The 16,223-nt window shown below is 35.3% G+C and overlaps 1 protein-coding gene across 10 annotated transcripts in view; it reads left to right on the forward strand.

Moving 5' to 3' along the window:
* The window catches only part of LOC132747313 (1-phosphatidylinositol 4,5-bisphosphate phosphodiesterase beta-1-like), a 106,429-nt gene that overhangs the window by 5,099 nt on the left and 85,107 nt on the right, over positions 1-16,223 (forward strand). For 8 of the 10 annotated variants that reach the window (XM_060736665.1, XM_060736670.1, XM_060736718.1 and 5 more), the window contains exon 3: positions 2,345-2,374. The exons of the other annotated variants lie outside the window; for them this stretch is intronic. In XM_060736665.1, coding sequence (XP_060592648.1) covers positions 2,345-2,374 — 30 coding nt within the window. The remainder of the gene's footprint in view (positions 1-2,344; positions 2,375-16,223) is intronic. 10 annotated transcript variants of the gene reach the window in all.

Here is a 16,223-nt window from a genome sequence, read left to right on the forward strand (position 1 = left end):
GTTCACGCAGGTCATTTTGTATTCAATTGGGAGTTGGTAGCTCTTTTTTTTTGTAAATGTTTTAGAACACTGACCATAGAACTTTAGGATCTTCAGAAGTGTATCAGAAATAAAGATGACCAAAATCAAGAAAGAAATACGGCTTTGTGATAAAAGTCAAAGTTCAGAGCTGGCTTGAAATGTAAAACAAAAAATGAGCTGGACTGGAGAAAGTTTCATAATTATATTGTTAGTTCAAAGTGTACAAAATGTATATGTGAAGATATTTACAAAGTGTTGTCCCTGCAAACAATTGATGCAAGTGTCATGTAAGTTATAGTTTTACTAATATTATACAATACAGTTGTATCTTCTATGTGATGATTAAGAGGACAGTGCTGTATTGTTATTTGTATATCTAATATATAAGATAATAATACAATAGACTTAATATTGTGTATAACTGTACAAAGTTACCAAGTAGCATAAGATTCATTTGCCGTATTATGAATTATTCTGCATTAAATTACTCAACATGGCTTGATAATGACAGTTAAATCACACAAGAATTTCCTTTAAACTTAAGCAGTAGTCAGTCGTTACCCTATACCACCCCCTTGATTCCCCATTTCCGGGGAATAGCACCTGGGAGACTTTGATTTCTGGCTAATCAAATTGTGAAGACTGACAGATATCTCTGCATTGTGGGGGACAGACAGATGACTCTACAGTGTTGGGGACGGACAAATAACTACAGTGTTGAGGACAGACAGATGACTGTACACTGTTGGGGTCAGGCAGATGACTCTACAGTGTTGGGGACATACAGATGACTCTACAGTGTTGGGGGCAGACAGATGACTCTACAGTGTAAGGGACAGACAGTACAGTGTGGGGGACAGACAGATGACTCTACAGTGTTGAGGACAGACAGATGACTCTACAATGTGGGGGACAGACAGATGACTACAGTGTTGGGGACTAACAGATGACTCTACAGTGCGGGGGCAGACAGATGACTCTACAGTGTGGGGACAGACAGATGACTCTACAGTGTGGGGGACAGACAGATGACTCTACAGTGTAGGGGACAGACAGATGACTACAGTGTGGGGGACAGACAGATGACTCTACAGTGTGGGGGACAGACAGATGACTACAGTGTTTGGGACTAACAGATGACTATACAGTGGGGGACAGACATATGACAGTTTTGGGGACAGACAGATGACTACAGTGTGGGGGACAGACAGATGACTACATTGTGGGGGACAGACAGATGACCCTACAGTGTGGGGGACAGACAGATGACTCTACAGTGTGGGGGACAGACAGAAGACTACAGTGTGGGGGACAGACAGATGACTCTACAGTGTGGGGGACAGACAGATGACTACAGTGTTGGGGACTAACAGATGACTCTACAGTGGGGGACAGACAGATGACAGTTTTGAGGACAGACAGATGACTGCATTATGGAGACAGGCAGATGACTGCAGTGTGGGGACAGACTGATTACTCTTAAGTTTGTGGGACAGACAGGTGACTACAGTGTGTGGGACAGGCAGATGACTACAGTGGGGGGGGGGGAGACGGATATGACTCTGTAGTGAGTGGAACAGACAGATGATTACAATGTGAGGACAGACAGATAACTCAATAATATGGGGGACAGACAGATGATTACAACATGGGAACAGACAGGTGATTACTATATGGGGACAGACAGATGACTCAACAGTATTTGGGACAGACAGATGATTACAACATGGGGACAGACAGATGATTACAATGTGGGGACAGACAGATGACTCAACAGTATTTGGGACAGACAGATGATTTCAACATGGGGACAGACAGATGATTACAATGTGGGGACAGACAGATGACTCAATAATATGGGGGGACAGCCAGATGATTACAACATGGGGACAGACAGATGATTACAATGTGGGGACAGACAGATGACTCAACAGTATTTGGGACAGATAGATGATTACAACATGGGGACAAACAGATGATTACAATGTTGGGACAGACAGATGACTCAACAGTGTGGGGGACAGACAGAGGACTGTGCAGTGTGACAGAACAAAATAACATACCCAGTGATTGTGGACAATTGACAGGTGTATAATATCCTGATGTATAATAACTTCTCTGAATTTCATAGAAAGAGTTGTAAAGACTTACATCCTGTTTAAACATCCCAAGTATTGTTTATATGAATATTTCCCAAACATCCTACATAGTGCAGATGTCTTCTTGAATTCTCAATTATTATAAAAAGATCTCAAAAGTTAAATATTTATGTCAAACTATATGTGTTTTTATTTTTGTATAATTAATGTTGGGTAATTTTCAGCCACCAGGCCAGCCGGCTCATGATGGAGGTGTAAGTAATAATTATAGAACCAGAAACGCATGGTTACCGTTTAGAACACAGATATTTTATTATTATTTGTTTTTCTCATTTCAGCATGGACAAGCATAATATTTATAGAGGTTACAAAATCTGTACTGAGCATTTATATATCAAAATGTCCGTTACATTTGTTTGAACAAGATAATAATATACTATATACTATGTTGAGATAGTAGTTATTTTCCATCTAAATTTAGTGTTACAATTGTCTAGAAAGAATGTCTTGTCCATCAGTATTATGCCAACCCTGACTTGATAATTTGGTAGGAATATTAGAGATTTACAAGTGATTTGTCCAGGATATAGCATGCACTTTCCCGTTATGACTAGGATAAAAGCCACTATATCTGATGCCCGATGACCTTTAACATTGAATCAATTGATCGATGTTGAGAAGTTGATAATTTTTACAGAAAATATCAATTAAATATCAATTAAATACTGGTATAACATATTTCTATGAACATTGTAAATACATGTATGTAATGGAAAAAGTTTCTCAAATGGGGTACTTTATCTAAACACAAAGAAATCTACTATTTAAAATATCCTGAAAATTTGTTTGCAAATTTACTAAAGCTAGAATTTAGCAGAAAGAAAAAAAAACAAACCTCAAAGGTTTGTACTTGTTAATCATTTTATAAATTGTATAGAAACAGGATATTATTGGAGTAAGAAACAGGAACCCTTTAATTGCCTACAAGATATGCAATTCAATCATAGAAATAGCTAATGATAAAATCAGTTTAAGTGCATTTTATTAGAAAGCTAAGATTCTGCATACAAATAAACAATAAATACTCTTATAATACAGTTAAACATTAGTTAGAGAAATTTCTAAATGTTTCCAATCAGAATTCTTTATTTTTGGTACATTGTGTCTGTGGTCTGAGGGATTTAACATAGTGCTCAAAAGAATAAATAAGCCATTATGTTGGTTTTATCATGACGCGGCTCAAATGCTCTTTGGAAGGGTCCTTTCCATCAACCCCACCCCTACCCCAAAAAAGGCTCATGAATAAATGTTATTTGGAAGGGTCCTTTCCATCAAACCCACCCGCTCCCAAAAAAACTAAATTATGGGGTTTTCCATTTAAAAAATGCTAATTTATGGGGAGTTCCATTAAAAAAAAGAGGCTATTCATTAAAAGAATGCTAATTAATGACTTTTCCATTAACAAGTTAAACTTTTGACAGTTTCTTTAGAAAAATTCTTGTTCTTGAGTATTTCAAATTTTGAAGTTTTCTTTAGAAAAAATGCTGAGTACATTTTGTAATCTCATTGACTATAGTTAAATTACAAGTTGAGATTATTTTTATTTTGTCATATAATATGTTAAGCTACTAGCATGAAAATAACAGTATGATTGTACATGTAGATTATAGTGTTCTGTTTTACCTTTAAACTTATCACACTTATTTTAGCATGGTTTTAAGTGACTTTTTTTGTTGAAACTTGAATACTGATTAATTTTGTTATTTTCAAATTATGACATTGAGTATTTGTCATTTGGCAAAATATTGAGAATATTTTATCTATTGAATATATTGATTTTGGTAAGATGAGGGGAAAAAAAATAAAGATTAATTATGATGAGTCTTAACAATTAAGTGATATATATCTACATGTATTAAGCTTGATTGCTTGAAAATGTTCAATTATGAAAAGTGCATCTGTACTGAGAGGGTCTGGATACTAGAACCCACCCAGCCAAGTGATTACATTTATCTGCCAACCCAAAATAGGTTTTTAACTTTTACATCCCATAAAATGTGAAACTTAAATTTTTTTTTAACAAAAAACATAATTAAAACAGTTACTTTGTAATCTTATTTAACTGAAACTAGGATAAATGAGTTATTCTATTTGAAAAGTTAACTGCTGCTTAAGTTTTCACAGGCAAGAAAGGCTAGTGAATTAAAAAATTTTACGGGCTGACCAGTAAATGTTACTAGTATTAAATGGGTTAATTGGCTACTGCTCACTTAGTCACTTATATCATTCCTTGTACCAACTTTGTTATATTTTTTAAAGCTCATGAGTTATTATTAGGTAACATTGTAGGTTAACAAAGTTCACACAAAACTAGGTGACATAGCAACACTTCTAGATTACATTTTGTCCCCCCCCCCCCCATTTTTTCAACTTTAAAACTTGGTTAATAATTTATTTGCAAGTGGCTTTGGTATTGTTTGAAGAGTTTTCAATTTATTTGTTTCACCTGCAGCCACTAGTCTCATCACAACTATATTATTCCTTATGGAACAAGAATGTATTCATTCACACCTTTATCAGCAAGCATTTTCCTGTCACTAGATGACTATTGTCTAGATGACTTTTGTTCCTAGTATGAAAATGTTGTAGACTATCTATATGTTTTATATTACTGGTAACTTCTGTTATTTTTTAGTGTATTTTTATCATTTTTTTGTGATATTTTAAGTGTTTCTATCTTGTTCAATTGTTGCACCATATTTAAATTTTATGCATTTATTCTATCTATTTATGAAGATTAGACACTTTTGCATGTGTTCAATTTTTTTCCAAGAATTTCGAAACCAAATTTCTAGATTTTACATTCTATAGCCTACTGTATTATTAATGTGTGAATTTAAGTTATGTAAGGCAAAGAAAAAAAATGTCTGTTTCAAAGATAGCTTCTGTTCCTGTTTGAATAATGTCTAGTATTACAGAATAACTCCAGGTGGACAGCCTGTTCAGAGACTATCTTCTACAGGCATGGAGGTATTAAATAATTACTTGATACAAATGTTCACCACCATAGGATGAAGTGTCAAGTGCATGAAACATGTCTCTAGGTCAAAGGTCAAGGTCTCACTGAGAGGTCAGAGAAAAAATTTCTGGTCCAGAGCAAATCTTCTATAGATGTGCATTGAGGGATGGCATGAATGTTCACTATTTTGATGTGGAGTGTCACACACCAATTTCAAACTAAGGTCCTTGTGACAGTATAATTTATATTTGGATATATTATAGTTGTTTTTTTTTATGCCCCCCTTCGAAGAAGAGGGGGTATATTGTTTTGCTAATGTCGGTCTGTCTGTCTGTCCGTCTGTCCGTCGGTCTGTCCGTCGGTAGACCACATGGTTTCCGCTGATTATCTTGAAAAGTATTTATCACAAAGTCTTCATATTTCACATAGTGATTGGTCATCACTAGTAGATGACCCCTATTGATTTTGGGGTCACTAGGTCAAAGGTCAAGGTCACAGGGACCTTAAATGTCAAAATGGTTTCCGCTGATTATCTTGAAAAGTATGTATCATAAAGTCTTCATATTTCACATAGTGATTGGTCATCACTAGTAGATGAACCCTATTGATTTTGGGGTCACTAGGTCAAAGGTCAAGGTCACAGGGACCTTAAATGTCAAAATGGTTTCCGCTGATTATCTTGAAAAGTATGTATCACAAAGTCTTCATATTTCACATACTGATTGGTCGTAACTAGTATTTTGGGATCACTAGGTCAAAGGTCACAGGGACCTTAAATGTGAGAGTGGTTTCTGCTCTTTGTCTTGTAAGTTTTTTTTTCACAAAGTCTTTATATTTCATATACTAATTGGTCATAACTAGTAGATGACCCCTTTTGATTTTGGGAGTCACTAGTTCAAAGATCAAGGTCACAGGGACCTTAAATGTCAAAATGGTTTCCGCTGATTATCTTGAAAAGTATGTATCACAAAGTCTTCATATTTCACACAAAGTTTGGTCATCACTAGTAGACAACACCTTATGATTTTGGGGTCACTAGGTCAAAGGTCAAGGTCACAGGGGCCTTAAATGTCAAAATGGTTTCCGCTGATTATCTTGAAAAGTATGTATCACAAAGTCTTCATATTTCACATAGTGATTGGTCATCACTAGTAGATGAACCCTATTGATTTTGGGGTCACTAGGTCAAAGGTCAAGGTCACAGGGGCCTTAAATGTCAAAATAATTTCCGCTGATTATCTTGAAAAGTATGTATCACAAAGTCTTCATATTTCACATAGTGATTGGTCATAACTAGTAGATGACCCCTATTGATTTTGGGGTCACTAGGTCAAAGTTCAAGGTCACAGGGGCCTTAAATGTCAAAATGGTTTTCGTTGATTTTTCCATAATTGAACACTTCCATGTACCCATTTTTGGCAAGTTTCTGTAATAAAATTACCAATTATGTGAGTCAATGGCTAGAAAGGGGGTATATGTGTCATTCGACTTTCTTGTTTGCTTTGTTTCAATATGTTAACCATTCACTTGAAAGTGATATTGATATGTATACCACAGGCACGAGTATCGGACCTGGGAAGAAAAAATATGACCAGATTGATAAAAAAACCTGTGTTCACTAAAAGTGTCAAAACCCCCCCCCCCCCCCCCCCAAAAAAAAAAAAATGTAAATAATGACCCCCTTTAAAAATATACTATAAGTTAACTTATAGTATATTTTTAAAGGGGGTCATTATTTAAATGTTTTAAGTTTTTTTTACACTTTTAAGATGAACACAGGTTTTTTATCAATCTGGTCATATTTTTTTCTTCCCAGGTCCGATACTCGTGCCTGTGATGTATACAGTGGCAGAATTTCCAGCTGGTACTGATAATTGTGCATGGCGACATAGTTCTGTTTATCCTAAATACCATCATATCAATGGCAATATTTGGCCTTTATATTTGCAATTATAAAAATTATTGTTTCAAAACAAGTTATTTTGCCATGTTAATTGGTTGTGTCAATTTGTTATTTTACAATTATTGTTGTAGGATATGTTATTTGCAAGAATTAAGTAATTATTACCTGGTAGGGTCCTTTAATTGTCTGAGCAAAGTTACTGTAACTGGGCATGCTTTTTTAATATATATATTAATTTTCCATTGTAAAATTATTGTCTTAGGGAATTTATTTGCTATATTAACTTGCCATCTCAGAATTTTTAATATGTCACAAAGAGTTTATGAAAGTTTGTCATTTTTCTTGAGAAAAGATTGCATTATGAATGTGAATGGACAATTATATTTGTTTTTCAAGCCAGGTTATTTTCTTTGTCTATTTATGTTTTACCCTTGCCATAAACACTCTTAGCTGATATGTTTAAGTGTTTATGCCCCCACAATGTGGGTGCATATAGCGTTGCACTTGTCCGTCCGTCCGTCCGTCAGTCCGTCCGAGCCAACATTTGATTATTATGAGCTTCATTCCGTAGTTAAATAAAGAACATAAACTCATAAAATTTAAAATTAAGAGTTTTTTTTTGTTTTTATGAGCTTATTTTGCTTATGGACGTTGGTCCAGGTGGTGTTTATGAGCTCATTTGCCTCATAAACATCAAATTTTGGTACGTCCGTCCGTACGTCCCGAAATCTTGTGAACGCAACTCCTCTTAAACCGGATGGCAGATTTTGCTTAAACTTACAGGGATGAACAACCTTAATGTGTAGATGGTAGTAAAGGAAGGAATTTTTGCTGCGACCAAATTTAACAGAATTATGGCCCTTTGTTGATTTTTTCACTAGATACTATGTAGAAATTTTGTGAACGCAACTCCTCTTAAACCGGATGGCAGATTTTGCTTAAACTTACAGGGATGAACAACCTTAATGTGTAGATGGTAGTAAAGGAAGGAATTTTTGCTGCGACCAAATTTAACAGAATTATGGCCCTTTGTTGATTTTTTCACTATATACTATGTAGAAATTTTGTGACCGCAACTCCTCTTAAACCGGATGGCAGATTTTGCTTAAACTTACAGGGATGAACAACCTTAAGGTGTAGATGGTAGTAAAGGAAGGAATTTTTGATGCGACCAAATGTTACAGAATTATGGCCCTTTGTTGATTTTTTCACTATATACTATGTAGAAATTTTGTGAATGCAACTCCTCTTAAACCGGGTGGCAGATTTTGCTTAAACTTACAGGGATGAACAATCTTAAGGTGTAGATGGTAGTAAAGGAAGGAATTTTCGCTGCGACCAAATTTTACAGAATTATGGCCCTTTGTTGATTTTTTCACTATATACTATGTAGAAATTTTGTGAATGCAACTCCTCTTAAACCAAATGGCAGATTTTGCTTAAACTTCCAGGGATTTACAACCTTAATGTGTAGATGGTTTTAAAGTAAGGAATTTTTGCTGAGACCAAATTTAACAGAATTATGGCCCTTTGTTGATTTTTAGTTTTCAACTTGTGGCACATGTAGTCCAAAAAATATTTGACCTAGAGTCATAAGATTGACAGAACAGTGGCGTGTGGGGGCATCCGTGTCCTATGGACACATTTCTAGTTTTGACTTTGCCTTTAAGTCATTCATTAAAATTATTTTTGAATATAAAGCACACTTCAGATATACACTGTTGATTTTCATATTTTCCAATTTAAAAATCATCTAAATGGCACATTAAATACAAGTACAGCGATATTAATATATGAGTGGAGGCAATAAGCTTTCCTTTTCTACTTCAGACTAGAATCTGTTAATAAAACAGTACTACATGTTGGATTAGATTGAGCTAGAAAAGATTTAATTACTTGAAAAGACAATTGTTTTGAAATGATGGAAAGTTAAAGAGAGAAGTTTTCAGAGGCAGCTGCCTATAGAGTAGAACAAAAGAAATTAAAATCAGTTTTGTAATCACATGCATTTATGTAAAGTATAGATAGTTTATTGTTTATTTGAAGAATTAAGAAAATGAAGATGAGAGATGGGTTGGCTGTGTGTGTGTGGGGGAGGGTATTGTCATTTGAGTGGGGGAGTTTGGAAGCAAAATAAAATTGACATATATTCATAAACATTTCTAAAAAATCTACAACAGGATTAGGCAAAAAGTTTTTACAAAATATTGAGGACTCTCCATTCCTGATCTACATGAAGAAATAGGGAGCATCCGTGGCCGAGTGGTTAAGGTCGTTTTCTTCAAACCACTTGCTCCTCACCACTGTGAGTTCGAATCCTGACAGGGATTTTGGATTCTTTCATGTGAGGAAGCTATCCAGCTAGCTTACGGAACGTCAGTGGTTCTACTCAGGTGCCCATTCATGCCTGAAATAATGGATGGAAGGGCACCTGAGGTCTGCCTCCACCAGTAAAGCTGGAACATCGCCAAATGACCTATACTGTGTCGGTGTGACGTAAAACACAATCAAACAAATAAACATGAAGAAATAATTAGTATTAGTAGCTGTTATGGTACAATGTAGGATGTTTGTCAGACTAGCATCTATTTTTTCCTCTTGCTTTCAAAGTTGGGACTTCTATATCACTTAAAGAAGAGGTTATTCAGAGGACATGAGACATAGCTATATTCTTAACTTATATTCATTGAAACTGGCATTTTCTTTGGCTTCTTTTATCAATTGATTTACAGAAAGTCCAGAACATATTCTGTGAAGACAGTTTTAAAAGTAAGGTTAGACCAAAGCTTTCATTATTAGTTTCATGTAAACTAGCTAGAGATGATTATGTTGCTTTTATTTATGCTCCCTGTTTTCAGTAGGTCTTTCTTAGTTCTGTTTCCTAGTTTCACTGGGAGAATTTTATGTTTTATGTTGTACGCTTGAAACTACAGTCATATCAGGATTCATATATTAGTGCAATATCAGAAAATTTAAAGTGTTAAGGGAACACTTACCAGTATCCAATTTTCGTAGTTAATGAATAAGGCAATGAAACAAAGGGATCCACTATATTTTGCCATTTTGGTGCTGACAAAAATGGGTTATAGCGGAAATGTCATCTATTCCTCTTGGAATTGCATACTTATTAATGTAAATTGAATTTGCATAGACTTTGCTATGATAAATGTCGGTATAATTTGTTACTAGTAATGACGGGTGACTCTCTGATTGACATATAAAACTGTTTCCCGGTTACTATGGGAATGCAAAGAATGGCAGCAAGGCAATCATGTAATAGCTTTTGGTATTTTAGTCATAGAAACGATTCAGATTAAAGTTAGATTAAAAAAATATATATAAATGATTGAAGCTAGAGGGTAAAAAACATGACTGAAAGTAATGTTATAAAATAATATGTATGTGGTACTGATGATTTATCACACTTACAAATATTGGCTGGTATCACTTGAATAACACTTAGTTTACTTTTAAAGGAAAGTAATATTATATGTAAAAGATGGTGTTAGGTTGAATATGTTTCAAATATTTGTAAAGCTAAGTGTAAAACATATTTATTTATGCATATTGGTAATTTTTTTGCACACATTTAAAATTTTTTCTGCCTGGAACTTATTAATACTAGTATTATAAGAGGAAATATGGCTGTGAATCCAATAGTATGGCTGGAACCACCTGATTCCTGAGTTGGGTATAAGATATATTGAAATTCTTGATCCCCTGTCCCCTATTCTAAATATCAGCTATTATGTATTCATATATATCATAGACATAGAATGTATCAAATATACTAACATTTACATTATACCTACAGGTCTGTCAGGTTGCATGAGAATGAACAATTATGAAGTATGAACTGGTAGACCAAGATATAACCAAACATGTTTAAATAAGCATTAAAAGGTACAATCTCTCTTTATGAATGAAAAAAATTCCATACTAAGGTTTTTGTTTCAAAGTATATCTCCATAGCCACTGAAACTTAAAGCATTGCTTCAGGGCAATATATGCAAATAGCTGTAATGAATTTAAATGAATTATTCCACATTGTGAAAAAGGAAATATCCTGCTTAAGATTTTGCAAGTTCTTTCTACACAGCTGCTGAAAGTACAAATATATTCATTTGAAACTTTAAACAAGTTTTTGGGGCCTTGATTGTTGTGAACTAGACATGTGACACTTTTTTATTGATTTTACGAAAATCCTTCCTGGTTTCATAACTTTAAAAAAAATGTAGGAATTATGGCAACTCTTGCTGTTAGTGTGACCCTTTGGAAAACCACAATCCTTTCCACAATTTGTTCCATGTCTCTAGAACAAAGCCAGTTTATTTGACTACTTTTGCTTCTCTTTGAAAAAATGAAGTGTTACATTGCACTTGCATGAACATTTTAATGATTGTTTTTTAATTTTTCTGAAATCTTGATAAATCATGTTTTGTTGATATGGTGTCAACTATATATCCCTGCTGATATTGATTTAACATAGAGGAGATTTAGACAACAGAAAAGTGCATGCAAGTCAGTAATTCTGTTTGAAGCTTTCATTTCCTTCATATAAAAGGCATTATTTAAATTCAAGAACGGTAAAATAAGAACTATTTTAACAGTATGTTATTTTCGATAATTGTAAAGAGCTCTATTGAACTGTCTGTTATAAAAAATAAAGTGTCCTCAATTTTTTTGTCATTGTTAACATGGCGCTAGCAGATCTCCTTGATTAAATCAGTTGTTAGTATGGACATGATGCTAGCATCTCTCTGATTAAATCAGTTGCCAGTATGGACATGACACTAGCATCTCCCTGATTAGGTAAGTTGTCAGTAGGGACATGATGTTAGCATCTCTCTGATTAAATCAGTTGCCGGTATGGACATGATGTTAGCATCTCTCTGATTAAATTATTTGTCAGTATGGACATGACGCTAGCATCTCCCTGATTAAATCAGTTGTCAGTATGGACATGATGCTAGCATCTCCTTGATTAAATCATTTGTCAGTATAGACATGATGCTAGCATCCCCCCTGATTAAATCATTTGTCAGTATGGACATGAGGCTAGCATCTCATGGATTAAATCATTTGTCAGTATGGACATGAGGCTAGCATCTCCCTGATTTAATCAGTTGTCAGTATGGACATGATGCTAGCATCTCCCTGATTAAATCAGTTGTCAGTATGGACATGATGCTAGCATCTCCCTGATTAAATCAGTTGTCAGTATGGACATGATGCTAGCATCTCCCTGATTAAATCATTTGTCAGTATGGACATGATGCTAGCATCTCCCTGATTAAATCAGTTGTCAGTATGGACATGATGCTAGCATCTCCCTGATTAAATCAGTTGTCAGTATGGACATGATGCTAGCATCCCCCCTGATTAAATCAGTTGTCAGTATGGACATGATGCTAGCATCTCCCTGATTAAATCATTTGTCAGTATGGACATGATGCTAGCATCTCCCTGATTAAATCATTTGTCAGTTTGGACATGATGCTAGCATCTCCCTGCATTAAATCATTTTACAGTATGGACATGACATGACACTAGCATCTCCCTGCATGAAATCATTTGTCAGTATGGACATGATGCTAGCATCTCCCTGATTTAATCAGTTGTCAGTATGGACATGATTCTAGCGTCTTCCTGCATTAAATCAGTTGTCAGTATGTACATGATGCTAGCATCTCCCTGATTAAATCAGTTTACAGTATGGACATGATTCTAGCGTCTCCCTGCATTAAATCAGTTGTCAGTATGGACATGATGCTAGCATCTCCCTGATTAAATCAGTTGTCTGTATGGACATGATGCTAGCATCTCCCTGATTTAATCAGTTGTCTGTATGGACATGATTCTAGCGTCTCCCTGCATTGAATCAGTTGTCAGTATGGACATGATGCTAGCATCTCCCTGATTAAATCATTTTTCAGTATGGACATGATGTTAGCATCTCCCTGATTAAATCAGTTGTCAGTATGGACATGATGTTAGCATCTCTCTGATTAAATCATTTGTCAGTAGGGACATGATTCTAGCATCTCCCTGATTAAATCATTTTTCAGTATGGACATGATGCTAGCATCTCCCTGATTAAATCAGTTGTCAGTATGGACATGACGCTAGCATCTCCCTGATTAAATAAGTTGTCTGTATGGACATGATGCTAGCATCCCCCCTGATTAAATCAGTTGTCAGTATGGACATGATGTTAGCATCTCCCTGATTAAATCATTTGTTAGTATTGACATGATGCTAGCATCTCCCTGCTTAAATCATTTGTCAGTTTGGACATGATGCTAGCATCTCCCTGCATTAAATCATTTGTCAGTATGGACATGACACTAGCATCTCCCTGGTTAAATCATTTGTCAGTATGGACATGATGCTAGCATCTACCTGATTTAATCAGTTGTCAGTATGGACATGATTCTAGCGTCTCCCTGCATTAAATCAGTTGTTAGTATGGACATGATGCTAGCATCTCCCTGATTAAATCAGTTTACAGTATGGACATGATTCTAGCGTCTCCCTGCATTAAATCAGTTGTCAGTATGGACATGATGCTAGCATCTCCCTGATTAAATCAGTTGTCTGTATGTGTAGCATCTCCCTGATTTAATAAGTTGTCTGTATGGACATGATTCTAGCGTCTCCCTGCATTAAATCAGTTGTCAGTATGGACATGATGCTAGCATCTCCCTGATTTAATCAGTTGTCTGTATGGACATGATTCTAGCGTCTCCCTGCATTAAAGCAGTTGTCAGTATGGACATGATGCTAACATCTCCCCCTGATTAAATCAGTTGTCAGTATGGACATGATGCTAGCATTCCCCTGGTTAAATCAGTTGTCTGTATGGACATGATGCTAGCATTCCCCCTGATTAAATCATTTTTCAGTATGGACATGACACTAGCATCTCCCTGGTTAAATCAGTTGCCAGTATGGACATGATGTTAGCATCTCCCTGATTAAATCAGTTGCCAGTATGGACATGACACTAGCATCTCCCTGGTTAAATCAGTTGTCAGTATGGACATGATGCAAGCATCCCCCCTGATTAAATCATTTTTCAGTATGGACATGATGCTAGCATCTCCCTGATTAAATCAGTTTACAGTATGGACATGACGCTAGCGTCTCCCTGATTTAATCAGTTGTCTGTATGGACATGATTCTAGCGTCTCCCTGCATTAAATCAGTTGTCAGTATGGACATGATGCTAGCATTCCCCTGGTTAAATCAGTTGTCAGTATGGACATGATGCTAGCATTCCCCTGGTTAAATCAGTTGTCTGTATGGACATGATGCTAGTATTCCCCCTGATTAAATCATTTTTCAGTATGGACATGACACTTGCATCTCCCTGGTTAAATCAGTTGCCAGTATGGACATGATGTTAGCATCTCCCTGATTAAATCAGTTGCCAGTATGGACATGACACTAGCATCTCCCTGGTTAAATCAGTTGTCAGTATGGACATGATGCCAGCATCCCCCCTGATTAAATCATTTTTCAGTATGGACATGATGCTAGCACCTCCCTGATTAAATCAGTTTACAGTATGGACATGACGCTAGCGTCTCCCTGATTTAATCAGTTGTCAGTATGGACATGATGCCAGCATCTCCCTGATTAAATCATTTGTCTGTATGGACATGATGCTAGCATTCCTGCATTCTTCACAGTTCTGTATTGACATGATTCTAGCATCTCCCTGATTAAATCAGTTGTCAGTATGGACATGATGCAAGCAATATCCTGATCAAATCAAAACATATGAATAATCATTGACTATCTATGCATTAAATCTGCATAGGATATTGAAGGACAGTCAGAGCAGTTTCTAGTTATATTATACCACAACTTCATACAAATTGTCCCCAAACTAGAAATTTAGATTGAAAAATCACAGTTTGGTTTAGGTGACATAAAATTAGCATGTTTAGCTTTGATACCCCTGTTTATACCTTATCTGGCCCCTGTTTATACCTTATCTGGCCAAGTTATACATTTAATAATGATGTAAGTAAGTATTTCATAGGGAGATCATTTTACAATTGAATATGTATTCTTCTGGTTAAATCTTTAGTAAAGATTGTGGTAATTCAGATTATAGCTTAAAATCAGGGGAGTGGTGGCCTAGTCAGGTTAAGGTGTCTGCCTTTCAATCTGTGGATCATGGGTTCTAGCCCTTATCGAGTCACGATCATGTGACACCAGTACTGGTTGGTTCCAGGAAGCAGACTTGAAAGTGACTAATATAAGTTGCAAAAACATGTTTCACAATCGAGCTGAAATAGATATGTTTAAAACAAAAGAATAAATAGTAGAAAATAAAAGTATTTATTATCAACTTTCTTTGACAGTTCTAGAAAATGTAGGATTATTTCCTGAGACTAAACTGTTTCCAATGTTTTGTTTATCGTTGTAGAGGTTAATTGATTACTTCCTTCAGTAAAACATCATGATGCCATATTTGGCAATGTTGTCTTTTATATAGCAGATAATCATTACTATGATTACAGACTGTTTTAATTGAAACTGTGACTTGGCATCTTCTCCATGTTATAAATGTTAGACTAAATTACATAGGTAACTTTCTCTAAATACAGAATAACTATATGGTATCACTAGTTTATGGACTTTCTCATTGTTCTTTACTTCAGTCTAGCTGTTCTTGTAAGAAGTCTGCAATACTTATTGTTTGTAGAATTATTTCTCAGAGCATTAGCTCTGGTGAATGAATACAGATTTATGAATATTTCAATATATTTGAGTCACTTCAGTTTCACATCTTGGCACCCTTTTTAGCTTTTCTAAAGTATTTGGACTTTATTATTTAGATAGTTAGATACACCAAAGGTTTATATCATAAGTTGTCCTTTTCTTAGAATTATTAGATGTGAAATTTTTTGTGGGGTTGACAGAAGGATAACACAACAATAAAGACCTCTTTATCATTATTTCTTAGATATGTTTATAGGTTCCATACACTGACCTTTACCATTTAAGTAGTGAATGAGTTCTATTATGTCACTGATCTTTGAGGTTATATTAGATTTTTACATTTCAGGGAAACTTTATTCATTGAACTATTTCTTTGATGTTTGCTGTGCATAAGAGTAATCCTGTGATTATGGTTTGAGTTAGGTGTACCTGTGATTGTGACTTA

Source organism: Ruditapes philippinarum, unplaced genomic scaffold (genome assembly GCF_026571515.1).
Source record: "Ruditapes philippinarum isolate M1 unplaced genomic scaffold, ASM2657151v2 ctg1349_1_1_1_1, whole genome shotgun sequence".
NCBI classification, from domain to species: domain Eukaryota; kingdom Metazoa; phylum Mollusca; class Bivalvia; order Venerida; family Veneridae; genus Ruditapes; species Ruditapes philippinarum.